The 18568-nt window shown below is 43.1% G+C and overlaps 2 protein-coding genes across 4 annotated transcripts in view; one reads left to right on the forward strand and one right to left on the reverse strand.

The window, feature by feature from the left end:
- On the forward strand, positions 1–8075 carry LOC110488618 (myozenin-2). Its single transcript, XM_036942746.2, has 6 exons — positions 1–229; positions 1324–1408; positions 2666–2823; positions 3690–3840; positions 4351–4525; positions 7218–8075. Exons 2-6 carry the CDS (start codon positions 1330–1332, stop codon positions 7402–7404), a joined length of 750 nt encoding a protein of 249 aa, XP_036798641.2. The 5' UTR covers positions 1–229; positions 1324–1329; the 3' UTR covers positions 7405–8075.
- LOC110488617 (pre-mRNA-splicing factor RBM22) overlaps positions 7991–18568 on the reverse strand; it is a 20959-nt gene continuing 10381 nt past the window's right edge. For all 3 annotated transcript variants that reach the window (XM_021560897.3, XM_021560898.3, XM_090198203.1), the window contains 7 exons: positions 11101–11201; positions 10818–10990; positions 10404–10604; positions 10072–10236; positions 9818–9906; positions 9606–9734; positions 7991–8568 (listed from right to left, as the gene is read on the reverse strand). In XM_021560897.3, the coding sequence (XP_021416572.2) occupies positions 8432–8568; positions 9606–9734; positions 9818–9906; positions 10072–10236; positions 10404–10604; positions 10818–10990; positions 11101–11201 (995 nt within the window). In that variant the 3' untranslated portion in view covers positions 7991–8431. The remainder of the gene's footprint in view (positions 8569–9605; positions 9735–9817; positions 9907–10071; positions 10237–10403; positions 10605–10817; positions 10991–11100; positions 11202–18568) is intronic.

The raw sequence follows: 18568 nt of genomic DNA on the forward strand, positions 1-18568 counted from the left end.
TGGCTCTCTCGCTCCTCGCCTCTGTTAAAATAACCTGTGAGGTTAGCACCCGGAGCATCCAGGGATCACTGGTATACAAACTGTTCCCTCACAGATGAGAAGCATCAGAGTGGGATAGGGAGGCATCCCAGATTCAGAGACGATAAATCACACAGCGATATACTCACCTCATATCACCTCATTTCACCTCACATCACCTCTACGGCTGAACCTGTGAGAAGAGAGACAGGTAAGATGGAATCATAGGCAGGATCTGGGGTTGATCTAGGCAACCTGCAAGATTTTACTCCAACTTGGGTATTGTCCAGCACAGTGCAGTGTGAATATGTCAACGGATGTATGTGAAAATGTAATCTACATGTCTTACAGCAGGAAGCACAGATGTAACTTTCTGTTTATACATGCTTTTTGTTATCCATCTGCCAGCCATGCTGATGGGCAGTGGTGGAAAAAGTACCCAACTGTCATACTTGAGTAAAAGTAAAGATACCTTAATAGAAAATGGCTCAAGTAAAAGTGAAAGTCACCCAGTAAAATACTACTTAAGTAAAAGTCAAACGACACCATTTTCTAGTAAAAAAAAAAAAAGTACAGATAGCCAGGGGCACACTCCAACATATAATTTACAAACCAAGCATTTGTGTTTAGTGAGTATGCCAGATCAGAGGCAGTAGGGATGACAAGGGATGTTCTCTTGATAAGTGTGTGAATTGGACCATTTTCCTGTCCTGCCAAGCATTCAAAATGTAACTAGTACTTTTGGGAGTCAGGGAAAATCTATGGGATAAAAGTACATGATTTTCTTTCAGAATGTAGTGAAGCAAAAGTAAAAGTTGTCCAAAATATAAATAGTAAAGTAAAGCACAGATACCCCCAAAAAAGTACTTTAAAGTTTTTTTTACTGATGTACTTTACACCACCGCTGATGAGGAGCAGTCATGCAGCTACAGCTTATGTTTGGAGCACACATCTAACTGTGGTGTTCAGAGTTAATGATAGCTTCCAGAAAAAAGCTCTCTAAGGGACTTTCTATATTAGATCTAGAGAATATATTACGCTCAAACAACATATTCATGAGTTCTATTCATGTTTCCATACACAAAAGATGAGTTGTGTGGAACTGTTAAAATTATACTCTGATTAATTCATATATATGTGCATGTTTTTTTTTTTTTGGGGGGGGGGGGGGGTCTTTGAGTGACACACTGTAGCCAACTACTGTGATCTTGTAAAAGATCTAAAAGATGTGTGTGAGCGTGTATTCCCAAACCAGAGCCTAACGTGAACTCTGTTCATCCTTTCACCTCATCCATCCCCCACCAGAGGAAGATGATGCAATCAGTGTATGATGACCTGTCCAAGCAGAGGATACAGCAAGCCAAGGCTCTGTGTACAGAGGCCAGGGGAGGTAAGACTATAGAGATATATTCAATTACTATTCCCATACAATTCTATAGTTACATTCAACTAAATATCCTTTATTGATCTCCCAAAGGGGAGATCAGCTCTGAGAACAGCAGAGTTCAAATGTCTGTCAGCCTAGACAGACTGAATAAACCTGACTAAACTCCAAAGCAGTTCATACACCCAGGCATAGGCTACAGAGTATAATTATTAATCACACGCCGCAACACATTAGTACTCACAAACGTATAGAGTACGTTAACGGATTAAACCCTAGAGACTCTACATTAGAACTCTGGAGTTAGAACTCTCAGTGGGCCGAACAATACTCAGGAGGCATTCCGTGTGGTTTTGTTTGTCTGTTTTCTGATGGTCTCAGCCAGCAGCAGGTGCTGGCATCAGGCCCGTCTGACTCAGCATAATGTGATCCCCCGGTTGGTGGGTTTTAAACAGGCACTTCAAAAGGCAAGTCCTGTCGACAATGCAGCTGGCATAAGGCAGGAATTCGCATAAACTTTACTGAGAGAGTGAGTGAGAGAGAGAAAGACAGAAAAAGAGAAAGAGAGAGAGAGTTCCTATAAGAGATACTTCTTCCAAACATCCTATTTATATACCCAGTTACCCATGCAACACTGCACCACAAAAAACATTACACAACCTCAGCCTGCATCTCTCAGGGCTATTCCAAAGTTATAATGTAATGCTACAATCTGGTGGCAATGCATGGGGCCAAATAGGAAACTCAACACTAGGCTTTGTGGATAAGTGATGATATGATATCTGAGGTTATGGTTTATGGGTCGGGTCAGTTGATCTTCAATAAATAGTTTGGAGCTGAGAGGAGCCAGAGACCTTAATCTCCTACGTACTGAAAAAGAACACTTCAGAACACTTCATGAGTCATGAGGAAACCCCTGTTGCTGGGGGAAGCCAGGTTCTCTCTTTGTGATTCAACATTCACAGGGTTTCTCTGACTGACACAGGCCAGCAGATAGAAATGCTACTGTGCAAGTCAAAGACAGATACAGCAAATCAGATTCTATCTGATCTGAGTCCCTGTAACTGTCTTATTCTCTGTATTTGTCTGTTTGTGTCTCCAGTTCATGCCTTTCCCTGCTTACTTGTCTTACTTACTAAAAGGGTTTAATTACTTTGACTTAGTGGTACATGGAGTGACTTACAATGGAAAGCACTTTGAGACCTAGTGAAAGACAAATATAATACTTTATCTTCATGCTGTGCTTTTGTTTGTGTGTGCCAGGAGGTATGAACTTGGGGAAGAAGATCAGTGTTCCCAAGGATGTGATGATGGAGGAATTGAACCTTCCGTCCAACCGCGGCTCCCGCATGTTCCAGGAGAGACTGAGACGGGTGGAGAGATTCACACTGGAGAACCAAGTCCATGACCATTACAGCAATGTAAGAACACACACACGTGCATGTATGCACGGACAAATTCTCGCACACACACAGACATTCTCATACATACACATTCTCACATTTCAAACACACACACCCTGCCTCTCTCCACTAGAGATGCCATGACATTTCAATGTAGAACAGAATGCTCAATTAATGTTCAAAGACATTTTATTTCTATGGAAACACAAGGCAATACTGTACATATATATACATACATATCCACTGAGCTATCCACACTGTTAGACCCATGGACTTGTCATCCTGATGTGCAGTATTGTGCAAGCAGCTTGTTAGCTTGTTGGATTTATGGCAGAGCTGTTTGATGAGGCAGTGAAACCTTGGCCGTCCTCTCTCACTTTCTGCTTTGCTGTACACTGTCCCCTTGGAGCACGAGAACTGGGCCAAGGTTATTGGTATAAATAAGAGGGCCACACTTTAGAAAAAAGGGTTCCAAATGGGTTCTTTGGCTGTCCCAATAAGAGAACCCTTTTTGGTTCCAGGTATAACTTTTTGGGGTTCCATGTATAACCCTCTGTGGAATGAGTTCTACATGGAAAAGCAAAGAGGTAGAACTATTTTGTGTTTCATGTATAACCCTCTGTGGAAGGTGTTCTACCTGGAACCCAAAAGGGTTCAGCCAAATAACCCTTTTAGGTTCTATATAGCACCTGTCAGGTGGTAACATAGAAATTCTAGGCGAAATCTACTGTAATGAGTGGATATCATTGGCTGTATGATGGAGAGATTGAGGCAGTGGAACTGTCCCCAAAATTGGTTATTCCATGGTGGTTATTTTCCCATGATAATGCACACAACTGAGTTTGAATGGAGCTAATCCAGAATGTTATTGTGTCCCTGCCCAGGGCCTTCCAGAGCCCTTGCCCCCCCAGACCATACAGGGGCCCCAGAGGGGGAAAGAGAACCAGGCATATCTGATGCCTGGCAACCACAGCCTGATCACCACTCTACAGAAGACTGAGGCCATGAACGGCAGCCCCAACGTCATTGCCCCAGGTAGCTGGTAACATGAGAGGGATTAGAACCACATGGCTTAAAGGGATAGGTCACCCCCTACATTCAGAGGTTGGAATATTGGTCAGCTTTACTTCAGATTACTTTTGAGCTATGGAAATGACAAACTTTGATTTTGGGATGAACTACCCATTTGAGTGTGCTGTTATGACAAAGGGGGTTTAACCACCCATGTTGGACACGTTACATTTTGGAAGGACAAGGTTAAACAAAACTATTGCTCTGACAGTTTGTTTTTAAGGCTGTGCTTGAGAATATCTGATAACACTCTGGGTGCTAGTGTGTTGAGTGTATCTGTGTCCTGACCTAACAGTAGGTTCGTTTTTGGGTCTGAGTGACATCCAGCTAAGCCTCGTTTATTGTGCTGGATTTACACCAAGTTTAACGCTTTCTATTATAGCCAGAACCAACATCAGATCAAACAACCTGCTTTAAATGTGTAAACCCTAAGAGCTTTCAGGGACTGAGTCTGGGACTCACCTTTGACCTCAGGCTACGTGGGTCCCCTGAAGGAGATCCCTCGTGAGAAGTTTAACCTGACAAGCAGGTCCTACCGTTCCCCCTGGAGGGAAGCCCTGGGTGACAGTGACGACCTCAGGTCCTCCATCAGCACCCAGTTCCAACAGAGGGCCACACTACAGCCCGCCAACTACAGGTGTTTCAACAGGTCAGTCTCACTACCTCACTAACTCACAGGGGGTCACACTACAGCCTGCCAACTACAGGTGCTTCAAAAGGTGAGGAACTGAGAACACATGGAACCCTGACACATGTAGCCAAGTCACAAACATAGAGGCCGTCTAACTAGAGGACCTCTGAGGACTTCACACTTCACAGTACAAAGGCAGGACAATATTATGCATGTACAGTGCCTTGCGAAAGTATTCAGCCCCCTTGAACTTCGCAACCTTTTGCCACATTTCAGGCTTCAAACATAAAGATATAAAACTGTATTTTTTTGTGAAGAATCAACAACAAGTGGGACACAATCATGAAGTGGAACGACATTTATTGGATATTTCAAACTTTTTTAACAAATCAAAAACTGAAAAATTGGGCGTGCAAAATTATTCAGCCCCTTTACTTTCAGTGCAGCAAACTCTCTCCAGAAGTTCAGTGAGGATCTCTGAATGATCCAATGTTGACCTAAATGACTAATGATGATAAATACAATCCACCTGTGTGTAATCAAGTCTCCTTATAAATGCACCTGCACTGTGATAGTCTCAGAGGTCCGTTAAAAGCGCAGAGAGCATCATGAAGAACAAGGAACACACCAGGCAGGTCCGAGATACTGTTGTGAAGAAGTTTAAAGCCGGATTTGGATACAAAAAGATTTCCCAAGCTTTAAACATCCCAAGGAGCACTGTGCAAGCGATAATATTGAAATGGAAGGAGTATCAGACCACTGCAAATCTACCAAGACCTGGCCGTCCCTCTAAACTTTCAGCTCATACAAGGAGAAGACTGATCAGAGATGCAGCCAAGAGGCCCATGATCACTCTGGATGAACTGCAGAGATCTACAGCTGAGGTGGGAGACTCCGTCCATAGGACAACAATCAGTCGTATATTGCACAAATCTGGCCTTTATGGAAGAGTGGCAAGAAGAAAGACATTTCTTAAAGATATCCATAAAAAGTGTCGTTTAAAGTTTGCCACAAGCCACCTGGGAGACACACCAAACATGTGGAAGAAGGTGCTCTGGTCAGATGAAACCAAAATTGATCTTTTTGGCAACAATGCAAAACGTTATGTTTGGCGTAAAAGCAACACAGCTGAACACACCATCCCCACTGTCAAACATGGTGGTGGCAGCATCATGGTTTGGGCCTGCTTTTCTTCAGCAGGGACAGGGAAGATGGTTAAAATTGATGGGAAGATGAATGGAGCCAAATACAGGACCATTCTGGAAGAAAACCTGATGGAGTCTGCAAAAGACCTGAGACTGGGACGGAGATTTGTCTTCCAACAAGACAATGATCCAAAACATAATGCAAAATCTACAATGGAATGGTTCAAAAATAAACATATCCAGGTGTTAGAATGGCCAAGTCAAAGTCCAGACCTGAATCCAATCGAGAATGTGTGGAAAGAACTGAAAACTGCTGTTCACAAATGCTCTCCATCCAACCTCACTGAGCTCGAGCTGTTTTGCAAGGAGGAATGGGAAAAAATTTCAGTCTCTCGATGTGCAAAACTGATAGAGACATACCCCAAGCGACTTACAGCTGTAATCGCAGCAAAAGGTGGCACTAAAAAGTATTAACTTAAGGGGGCTGAATAATTTTGCACGCCCAATTTTTCAGTTTTTGATTTGTTAAAAAAAATTGAAATATCCAATAAATGTCGTTCCATTTCATGATTGTGTCCCACTTGTTGATTCTTCACAAAAAAATACAGTTTTATATCTTTATGTTTGAAGCCTGAAATGTGGCAAAAGGTTGCGAAGTTCAAGGGGGCCGAATACTTTCGCAAGGCACTGTATTCTTTGGAAAGACAAATTCAAGACCCCACTCATCAAAGCGAACATGGCTCGGGCTGAGGCTTAATGCACGTTTAGCACAGGATTAGCGATCGCCCATCATCAAATAGAGCCGCAGATGACCGAAGCATGTTATCAAATGAATATCACAATTCTCTTAAATTAGCTTCCCTCGGCACGCGTCCATGTTTCCACTGTTTGAAAAGCAATCCCGCCTCTGGCTCGCACTCCCTTGGACTGTGGCTGTCAGGTGGGCGGCTATTTTAACATGGGCTCGTGAGAAATGACCCCCCGGGGGCTTGCATGCCTTTCAGCCCCTTACAGACTGATGGCGCACAAAGGGGCTCATCTTACCCTGGCACACGCAAGATTGCGTCACACCGATGAGGCAAGAACAAAGGCTGAACTTGGTCTGAGACTCTCCTCACACACACAACTTTTAGTCTACCGTCAGTCATTTTGGTACCAATCATTCAGTAACTGAAGCACACATGGATGCATTGATTTACTCCTTCAATTAACAAGGTATCTGGGGTTAATTAAGTCTAAGTTTAAAGTGAGGCATACAAACTGTGTGGGACAACTGGGAAGAAGCCCCATCTATAGTCGGATGATTCCTTAAGGGTTCTCACTGAATTCCCAACAGATGTTGATTATTTCCGACCTAAAAGATGAGTTAAACCAGGCCAGCCAGGGTCATTAGTGGAGCTCTGTGTGGATGCCTGGGTATCACAGAACATCTAAACGCTTCTTTCTACCCACCTGTTGAGTGAGAAAGATCTGATACCCAGAGAACGTCTTTGGTGTTATGTAAGCTACTGAGTCATTCTCTTCCTCAAATATACACTTCTAACATAAGCATCCCTCTCCCTCAGAGCGGCCATGCCATTCGGAGGCGCACAGCAGAAGAGTATGAGGGTCATCCCAGTGATGGGGTTCGAGCTGTTGGACTCCCAGTGCCTCCCTGGTACGACCCTGGACCGCATGTGTAAACGGCCCAACTTCAACAGAGTACCACGGGGATGGGGTCACGACTACTCCCCTGAATCCACCGACCTGTGAGAGGACCACCACTCACCTATTACCTTCAAACTTCCTGTGACCTTTGTGAAATTGCAGGCTAAAAGATTTAAGCATCGTTTTGCTCCTATTACCCTTCCCTCCTGATTCAAAGATGACTCCCTCTAGAGTAGGTAGCCCCAAACTATTTTTATATTAAGATGCTTTCATCTATTTAATGGTTATATTAGGATAAGGGTCTGTGGTTAGGGGCAAGTTCTAACTCGAGCCCTCTGGTATTCAGTCAGTGGCATAGGGAAAGACTGGTGAATGATAAGATTGTTTCCTGATGAGAGCTCTGTGGATGGGCCTGTGTGGAGGCCAACTGAGGACTACTGAATCAATCAACAGTTCATTATGAGAGTTGAGCCCAGGCAAACAAAGGCCAGTTGAGGGGAGAGGTGATTTGTCTCTTTTTTAATCAAAAACGCCCTCTTCCTTAGCCCAACTGCCCCATTTCCCTCCCAACTCTACAACTCGACATAACCTTTGGCTCCCTTCCCTCTCTCCTACCAACACACTTCCTTCCTCCGTCTTTCTTGCCCTCTGTTATAAAGGATTGATTTTGTGATATTGATTGCTTTAAATGTAAATGATAGAGAACTTGTTTTAATGGCAGAGGTGGACAACAAAACATCACAATAATAAACTGAATCATTTTTGTGGAAAATGAACATTGTATCAAAAATCAAATCCATAATATGAATGAAAATCAACAGGTCTAAAAATTGTCATTTCAAGGGGCTGCTCTGCAGGATGCCTTGTACATTTCAACAATTTCTCCATTCTGATGTTGTAAGTCTAAATACACTGATCCATGACATTCTCTAACACCCGGGTGAACCTCAAAGTTAGATGACATTGCCACTGGATGCTGATCTAAGGCCCGTTATGCATTTCACCCCGTAATTACGATGGTGAGGACTGGGGGAGGGTAAGCTGATCCTAGACCTGTGCCTAAGAGAAACATCTGCCCAGGGCAATTATCTCAACCAGAGATGTTTGGCATAGCAAAGTATCACCATGGTAACTAGTCGCCATGGCGGGCAGCGTGGGCACCCATGCGCTGGGGGTCCTGGGAAGGGTAGTGGATGTATCCTGGGGGTCTCATGCCCATGGGAGGAGGGGGACCCATTGAACCCATGTGGAACATAGGCGCACCAAAACCTGAAGGTAAAAAAACACAACATAAATGAACAAGGTACACATTAGGTGTCACATTGTGTGAGCGCTAGCTCAGTGACATACTAAACTGCAACAAATGAACATGTCCTCACTGTCAACTGCATTTATTTTCAGCAAATTTAACATGTGTAAATATTTGGATGTCTTCCCTGTAACGCAAAGCGTTGAGATTGCCTGCAATGACAACAAGCTCAGTCCGATTATGTGACACACCACCCGAGACAATGACGGACCCTCCACCTCGATCCCGCTCCAGAGTACAGGCCTTGGTGTAACGCTCATTCCTTCGACGATAAACACAAATACGACCATCACCCCCAGTGAGACAATACCCTGACTTGTCAAAAAGCACTTTTTGCCAGTCCTGTCTGGCCCAGCGATGGTGGGTTTGTGCCCATAGGTGACATTGTTGCCGGTGATGTCAGGTGAGGACCTGCCTTACAACAGGCCTACAAGCCCTCAGTCCAGCCTTCCTCAGCCTATAGCGGACAGTCTGAGCACTGATGGAGGGATTGTGCGTTCCTGGTGTAACTCGGGCAGTTGTTGTTGCACGTCATCTGCCACTGCGAAGACGATCAGCTGTCTGTCCTGTAGCACTGTCTTAGGCGACATTGCAATTTATTGCCCTGGCCACATCTGCAGTCCTAATGCCTCCTTGCAGCATGCCTAAGGCACGTTCACACAGATAAGCAGGGACCCTGGGGATCTTTCTTTTGGTGTTTTTCAGAGTCAGTAGAAAGGCCTCTTTAGTGTCCTAAGTTTTCATAACTGTGACCTTAATTGCCTACCGTCTATAAGCTGTTAGTGTCTTAATGACAGTTCCAGAGGTGCATGTTTATGGTTCATTGAACAAGCATGGGAAACAGTGTTTAAACCCTTTACAATGAAGATCTGTGAAGTTATCTTTGAAAGATAGTTATCTTCGAAAGACAGGGTCCTGAAAAAGGGACATGTCTTTTTTGGCTGAGTTTATAAGTATGGCCAGAATTTCTCCAGGGCAACAAAGGTGTGACCGGTACCTGGAGGTGGTGGGTTGATGCCGGGCGGCGGGGGCAGAGAGATGTTCATGACATTAGGAGATGTTCCAGGGTCCAGATTGAAGTAGTTAGTGGGAACGTCTTCTTCCAGAGCAGGGGGTGGGGGGAGAGCTGTGGGAGAGAGAAGAGAGTCAGAACAAGAACACACACAGGCTCACACACACAGTCTTTCAAAGCCTCCCAGACAGACTTACCTCCAGGCAGTCCTGGCACAGGGTCTAATCTGGTTCCCATCTCACTGACCCCATCCTGGTAGGCCTCCTTTCCTCTGGCTGCCTGAGACCTGGACAGTCACAACACATTAGGGTACACAGTGAGTAGGGTGCAGGGATGCAATGGAGACCATATATAAAGACTCCCAAATATTTTTGCCCTTGTCACCATCTGGCTAGAAAGGAAGGACTTCCAATACATTCTCCTCCTTTCCTCGTAAGCTTTGACCTCTTACCTGCCCCACTTGACGGTGAGCCTGCGTCCGTTGATGATGAGCTTGTTGAAGGACTTCTCTGCAGCAAGCTCAGCTGCCTGCCGTGTGGCAAACTGGATGAAGGCACACTGCTGCCTCTGGACAATGGTGGTGGTCCGGATCTCCCCAAACTGATAGAAGTGATTCCTGTAGAAACAGACAGACAGACACAACGATTGAGGGCACAAGTTCCCAACTGCGTCACAGATCATTCAAACTGACTACCAGCAATCCTGGTATATTTTGGAAAAGCAAAAAAAACACACACAAAAAAAAACAGTTCAAATCAACTGACACTATAATCAGAAACCTACCTCAGCTCTGCATCTGAGATGGTATCTCCCATCCCCCCTACATAGAGTGTGGTGATGGTCTTGTCCTCAGGCGTGTCCAGTCTGGGCATGGTGGAGGCCCGTTTCAGCAGCTTGTCAGCCACTGGGTCATTAATACCATAGTAACGGTCCTTAATGTTCTGGTCTGCCAGGGGATCATCTGGGTCTGTGGGCTTCTCGTGCCTGATGCGGCAGGGAGAGAATGTGCATGAGAAGGAATAGTTCTCCCCAGTCAATGTAGGTTGATTTATTGCTCAACAGCACCACCAAGTGAAATGTCATTACAAATCACACAGACAGGAGGGGCTGTATCTATATAGTCATTGTACTGTACACACATGACCCAACTGTAGCCCTTATAAAGAGATGGAGACATCTTTTAGATTGCACTCTTACCTATAAGGACACTCTTCTCCTCTCTTGCACTCTCCCTTCACCCAGAAGGAGCAGATGTGGGGTCTGTTCCTCTTGTAGTAGGGCGTAGTGCGGGCCAGCTTCAGCAGCATCTCACTGGAGCTGGGGGCCTTACCCAGCAGACCCACTGGCCGTGTCCCATCAGAGTTCCCTATCTGAGGACAAAGGGAGTCAGGGAGATAGGGGGGTTAACAGGGGTAAAACACTGGAAGTTGAATTTGTGAACACAGAAATACCGGGGATGCAGCCGTCTCTCCACACATACCTCTCTCTCAGCATTCTGTGTGTAGTACTCCTTGTTCACGTCTGACTTCGGCACATCATCCTTGATGTCCAGCCCGGTGTCCCTGACCTGGATTGGCAAACCTGTCAATCACAGACATGTAAATGTCTTGGATTCGGTACTGAATGGGGACTCGGTTCTGTTCTGATTTGGCATGCTTTGGTTTTCCATTTCAAAATGTAACCGATGTAGGTTTGAACATTGTTACAGAATGTTGCTGTAGCTCAGGGTTTCCCAAATTCGGTGTGACTTCCTCATCAAAAGAATGTTAATATTTACAGATTATTCGTTTTTGCTTAGATTCATCCAACCGGTTTTAAATTATGGGCGAAGGTGCAATACCCCCGCTGCTCAGTATGCTTTATATTCAACAAAAACTCACCCAAATGTAATAAAGATGTATCCACCCGTACCAGCTCGGGTACGGTTCAGTACCCAGGTGGAAAAACCCAATTACATGTGGCTTTAGTAAAGTCAAGGTCCCCATGACTTGAACAAGTGGTAAGCAGCGTTGTCCATTAGCGCTGGCAGTCGGCTAATTAGCCAGCTACATTTTCCACTTCAAGCAAACTTTTTATGGGCTTATTTTGGACCTACGCTTGTCACCGGCCTCCCCAAACACAATCAAATACAATTTTTGGGGTTCGCATACAGAGATTTTCGGCATACACAGATTTTCGGCATTGCCGATTAATTAGGGCCAATTTCAAGTTCATAACAATCGGTAATCTGCCGATTGTTATGAACTTGAAATTGGCCCTAATTAATCGGCAATGCCGAAAATGAACATGGGCACCGATTACATTGCAATCCACGAGGAAACCATGGCAGGATGACCACCTGTTACACGAGTGCAGCAAGGAGGCAAGGTAAGTTGCTAGCTTGCATTAAACTTCTCATAAAAAAAATATTTAAAAAAAATCAACCTTCACATAATTACTAGTTAACTACACATGGTTGATAACCACCAATAACTAGGGAAATTGTGGCACTTCTCTTGTGTTCAGTGCAAGAAGAGTCCAGGTATATGCAACAGTTTGGTCCGCCTGGCTCGTTGCTAACTGAACTAATTTGCCATAATTTTACATAATTATGACATAACCTTGAAGGTTGTGCAATGTAAGAACAATATTTAGACTTAGGGTTGCCACCCATTCGATAAAATACATAACGGTTCCGTATTTCACTGAAAGAATAAACGTTTTCAAAATTATAGTTTCAAGATTTAACCATATTAATGACCAAAGGCTGGTATTTCTGTGTTTATTATATTATAATAAATTTGATAGAGCACTCTGAGCGTTAGGTGGTAGGCACCAGCAGGCTCGTAAGCATTCATTAAAACTTTACTGCGTTTGCAGCAGCTCTTCGCAATGTTTGATGCACAGCACTGTTTATGACCTCAAGCCTATCAACTCCTGAGAATAGGCTGACAATACTAAAGTGTCTATTTGAACATCCAAGTCAAAGGTATATGAAATACAAATGGCAGAGAAATAGTTGGTGTCATAATATCATTCATATATTAACTACTACCTAAAACTTCTTAACTGGGAATATTGAACCAACAACTTTCATATGTTCTGAGCAAGGAACTTAAACGGTAGCTTTTTTACATGGCACATATTGCACTTTTACTTTCTTCTCCAACACCGTTTTTGCATTATTTAAACAAAATTGACCATGTATTATTTATTTGAGACTAAATAGATTGTGTATTAAGTTAAAATGTTCAATGTTCATTCAGTATTGTTGTAATTGTCATTATTACAAATATTTAGATTTTTTTTTTAAAATACCGAAAATTAGCCAATTAAAAACATTGGCTAATTAAATCGGTATCGGATGAAAAATCATAAAATCGGTCGACCTCTAGTTGACAGTACATGACAGAGCAAAAACGAATCCATGAGGTCAAAGGAATTGTCCGTAAAGCTCAGAGACAGGATTGTGCCGAGGCACAGATCTGGAGCAGGGTGTCAAAACAATTCTACAGCATTGAAGGTCCCAAAGAAAACAGTGGCCTCCATCACTCTAAATGAAAGATTGGAACCACCAAGACTTTTTCAAGAGCTGGCTGCACAGCCAAACAGAGCAATCGGGGGAGAAGGGCCTTGGTCAGGGAGGTGACCAAGAACACGATGGTCACCCTGACAGAGCTCCAGAGTTCCTCTGTGAAGATGGGAGAACCTCCCAGAAGGACATCTCTGCAGCAGTCCACCAATCAGGCTTTTATGGTAGTGGCCAGACGGAAGCCACTCCTCAGTAAAAGGCACCTAAAGGACGCTGACCATGAGAAACAACATTCTGGGGGCAAAGGTTAACCTTCCAACAGAACAACGACCATAGGCACACAGCCAAGACAACACAGGATTGGCTTTGGGACAAATCTCTGAATTTCCTTGACAGGACCAGCCAGAGCCCAGACTTGAACCCCATCGACCATCTCCGGAGAGACCTGAAAATAGCTGTGCAGCGACGCTCCCCATCCAACCTGCAGAGACGAATGGGAGAAACTCCAAAAACATGTGCCAAGCTTGACGCGTCATACCGAAGACGTCTCAAGGCAGGAAACGCTGCCAAAGGTGCAACAACAAAGTACTGAGTAAAGGGTCTGAATACTTATGTAAATATAATTGCATTTAAAAAAAAAAAATTATAACGCTGCAAATATTTCTAAAACCCTGTTTTTGTGTGTGTGGATTGATGAGGGAGAAAACAACTTTGATCAATTTCAGGATAAGGCTGTAACATAACAAAATGTGGAAAAAGCCAAGGGTTCTGAATACTTTCCAAATGCACTATGTATATGATGGTGTGTGTATAGACATTATGGACAGTATATGAACAGAAGTGTGTACGGCAGTAGTTATATAGGACGCGTCTACTAGAATATACATATGGTGTGTAAAACAGAATGTATTTATTACTTAAATAACCAATGTTTAATGATTATGTACATAGGGCATCAGTCACTACGATGAAGGGTTGAGTACCAGGTACTAGCCGGCTAGTAACAGACTAAAGTTCGGGGCAAGGTACTGCGCAAAACTCAATTCGCCTTTGGGACAACGACTCCCATTGCCAGGACAGAGACATATACATAGATCTCTGGCTGCAGTCAAATTTCTTTACACGGACAAGGGAGAGTGCATGATGCTCGTGAAATTGCATGTCCCATGTTATGTTCACTGAGTGTACAAAACATTAAGAACACCTTCCTAATATTGGAGTTACACACATCCCACCTTTCGCCCCCAGAACAGCATCAATTCGTCGGGCATGTAATCTACAAGGTGTCAAAAGCGTTCTACAGGGATGCTGGCCCATGTTGACGCCAATGCTTCCACAGTTGTGTTAAGTTGGCTGGAAGTCCTTTGGGTGGTGGAGGATTCTTGATACACACAGGAAAAATTGCTGAGCGTGAAAAATCCAGCAGCATTGCAGTTCTTGACACAAACCGGTGCACCTGGCACTTACTACCCTGTTCAAATGCACTTAAATATTTTGTCTGGCCCATTCACCCTCTCCACGTCTCAAGGCTTAAAAATCCTTCTTCAAACTTCTCTCCTCTCCTTCATCTACACTGATTGAAGTGGATTCAACAACTGATCATAGCATTCACTTTGACTCACCTGGTCAGTCTATCATGGAAAGAGCAGGTGTTCGTAATGTTACTCAGTGTAAGTGGTAACTTTGAGTCGAAATCCACAACTTAAGAGGCTTTCTGACAATTTATTTTATTTTGAGTGTAGTGGTGAATAGAAGGCCATTTACTGTGCGTTGATTACTTATATCTCCCTCTCTAACTTCAAGCAACAGCTGTCAGAGCAGCTTACTGATCACTGTACCTGCACACAGCCCACGTAAATAGCACACCCAATCGAACTACATTTGCACATACTGTACATAGATTTTTCTATTGTGTTATTGACTGTACGTTTGTCTATCCCATGTGTAGCTCTGTTTGCCACACTGCTTTGCTTTATCTTGGCCAGGTCAAAATTGTAAAAGAGAACTTGTTCTCAAATAGCCTACCTGGTTAAATAAACGTAACATGAGTGCTGACCAGTTTAAAACAGGTTTTGAACTGACTGAATAAAATCAACCTCTTATATCCCTTTGCCATTCATAAATGATACAACGTGGTGATATGTCCATGGTATCGCATCGGGACAAGTAAACCAAAGGATTTCCTAGGATGCCGGGGCTTGCCAGGCAGTGACGCAAAAGTGAGTGACCCGTCAGTCAGTGTACCTTACCGAATCGGTGAGAGAGCCATTCATTTGGCTCTTTAATTTGCATAGGCTACTGGTAGGCCTAGGCTTTTTGGTGATTAACTGCAGATAACATTTGATGAAGAATCATCACTGCAGGAACAATGGGTAGTGGAGCACCTCATTCTGGTCCAAATATGAAAATTAGGGAACCACCTTTCCGAAGAGGCAACGAGAATGCCCATCTGTGTGTGGTGCGCACGTCTACCACGTTGTGTAGCTGTTAGCGATGACGCTAATGAAAACAGTCTTCTGTTAGATGGTAAGGCTTTCCCAAAAACCTGCTCAATTAAACTTTAACTACAAAATATCCTGTGCTTACATGGCAGAATGATATGATTATATTCATCAATCCAGTGGGTATATGTTTTGCAACTCTACCATCATGTGCACTACAAAAACACTGTTAAAAAGCCTAGGTGCCCACTTGAATTAAAAGGGTAACTACACCCAATTCAAAAATTCTCCAGTGTTTCCCAGACCTCAAAAGTGGTCTCCTGATGTGGTTTAAAACTTCTTAAGGCTGGGGGCAGTATTGAGTAGCTTGGATGAATAAGGTGCCCAGAGTAAACTGCCTGCTACTCAGTCCCAGAAGCTAAGATATTCTAGTAATATGCATACAGTGGGGCAAAAAAGTATTTAGTCAGCCACCAATTGTGCAAGTTCTCCCACTTAAAAAGATGAGGACTGTAATTTATCATAGGTACAGTTCAACTATGACAGACAAAATTAGATTTTTTCCCCCAGAAAATCACATTGTAGGTTTAATGAATTGATTTGCAAATTATGGTGGAAAATAAGTATTTGGTCAATAACAAAAGTTTCTCAATACTTGGTTATATACCCTTTGTTGGCAATGACAGAGGTCAAACGTTTTCTGTAAGTCTTCACACACTGTTGCTGGTATTTTGGCCCATTCCTCCATGCAGATCTCCTCTAGAGCAGTGATGTTTTGGGGCTGTTGCTGGGCAACACGGACTTTCAACTCCCTCCAAAGATTTTCTATGGGGTTGAGAGATCTGGAGACTGGCTAGGCCACTCCAGGACCTTGAAATGCTTCTTACGAAGCCACTCCGTTGCCCGGGCGGTGTGTTTGGGATCAGTGTCATGCTGAAAGACACAGCCACGTTTCATCTTCAATGCCCTTGCTGATGGTAGGCTTTGTTACTTTGGTCCCAGCTCTCTGCAGGTCATTCACTTGGTCCCCCCGTGTGGTTCTGGGATTTTTGCTCACCGTTCTTGTGATCATTTTGACCCCACGGGGTGAGATCTTGCGTGGAGCCCCAGATCGAGGGAGATTATCAGTGGTCTTGTATGTCTTCCATTTCCTAATAATTGCTCCCACAGTTGATTTCTTCAAACCAAGCTGCTTACCTATTGCAGATTCAGTCTTCCCAGCCTGGTGCAGGTCTACAATTTTGTTTCTGGTGTCCTTTGACAGCTCTTTGGTCTTGGCCATAGTGGAGTTTGGAGTGTGACTGAGGTTGTGGACAGGTGTCTTTTATACTGATAACAAGTTCAAACAGGTGCCATTAATACAGGTAACGAGTGGAGGACAGAGTAGCCTCTTAAAGAAGAAGATACAGGTCTGAGAGAGCCAGAAATCGTGCTTGTTTGTAGGTGACCAAATACTTATTTTCCACCATAATTTGCAATTCATTAAAAATCCTACAATGTGATTTTCTGGATTTCTTCCCCTCATTTTGTCTGTCATAGTTTTGTCTATCATCATATGATGAAAATTAAGTGGGAGAACTTGCACAATTGGTGTCTGACTAAATACTTTTTTTGCCCCACTGTATTTGGATAGCAAACACTCTGAAGTTTCTAAAACTGTTTGAATGATGTCTGTGAGTATAACATAACTCATATACAGGCAAAAACCCGAGAAAAAAATCCAACAAGGATGTGGGAAATCTGAGGTTAATAGTTTTTCAACTCATTCCCTGTTGAAGATAGTGGGATATTAGTCATATTGCACTTCCTAAGGCTTCTACTAGATGTCAAGTGTCTTTAGAACCTTGTTTGATGCTTCTACTGTGAAGTGGGGGAGAATGAGAGGGGAATGAGTCAGATGTCTGGCAGAGAGCCACGAGCTCAGTCTCGCGCGCTCATGTGATAGTTAGCTCTGTTCCATAGCATTTCTACAGACAAAGGAATTCTCCGGTTGGAACATTAGGATGTTTTTAACATAAATCTTCAATAAAGATTGATTCTATAGTTTGTTTGACATGTTTCTACGACCTGTTTTTGGATTTTGTCAATAGTTTCCGCTGGACTTGCACGCGCTTCGTGAGTTTGGATTTGTTTACCAAACGAGCTAACAAAGGAGGTATTTGGACATACATGAACTTTATCAAACAAATCAAACATTTGTGGAACTGGGATTCCTGGGAGTGCATTCTGATGAAGATCAAAGGTAAGTGAATATTTCTAATGCTATTGTTGACTCCAACATGGCGGATATCTCTTTGGGTTGATTTGTCGTCTGAGTGCCGTACTCAGATTATTGCATGTTTTGCTGACACATCGGTTGCATTAAGAAGTAGATCTAAAATTCCATGTATAACACTTGTATTTTCATCAACATTTATGATGATTATTTCTGTAAATTGATGTCGCTCTCTGCAAAATCACCAGATGCTTTTGGAACTACTGAACATAACGCGCCAGTGTATACTGAGATTTTTTGATATAAACATGAACTTTATCGAACAAAACATACATGTATTGTGTAACATGAAGTCCTATGAGTGTTATCTGATGAAGATCAAAGGTTAGTGATTAATTTCTCTTTCTGCTTTTTGTGACACCTCTCTTTGGCTAGAAAAATGGCTGCGTTTTTCTGTGAATAGGCACTCAACTAACAATTGTTTGTGTTGCTTTCGCCGTAAAGCCTAATTGAAATCGGACACTGGTGGGATTAACAAGTATATATTTAAAAATTGTGTAAAATACTTGTATGCATGAGGAATTTTAATTAAAAGATTTGTTGTTTTAAAATTTGGCGCCCTGCACTTTCACTGGCTGTTGTATCGATCCCGTTAACGGGATCTCAGCCATAAGAAGTTTTAAGCATTGTTGTAGACTTAAATAAAATTAGATGTTCTATCCATTTAAAATATTTTATTTTGAGATCAAAAACATGGAAAAACAAAACCATTCATTTATTT

The sequence above is a fragment of the Oncorhynchus mykiss genome, chromosome 14 (assembly GCF_057628025.1).
Source record: "Oncorhynchus mykiss isolate SJ-2025 chromosome 14, ASM5762802v1, whole genome shotgun sequence".
Taxonomy (NCBI): domain Eukaryota; kingdom Metazoa; phylum Chordata; class Actinopteri; order Salmoniformes; family Salmonidae; genus Oncorhynchus; species Oncorhynchus mykiss.

Bases quoted from the DNA above. Each gene is read 5' to 3' on its own strand.
- LOC110488618 (XM_036942746.2), top strand. From the start codon at position 1,330: ATGATGCAATCAGTGTATGATGACCTGTCCAAGCAGAGGATACAGCAA. The intron at 1,409-2,665 runs GTAAGACTATAG...TGTGTGTGCCAG, and splicing joins GTGTACAGAGGCCAGGGGAG to GAGGTATGAACTTGGGGAAG. The intron at 3,841-4,350 runs GTAGCTGGTAAC...CTTTGACCTCAG, and splicing joins CCCCAACGTCATTGCCCCAG to GCTACGTGGGTCCCCTGAAG.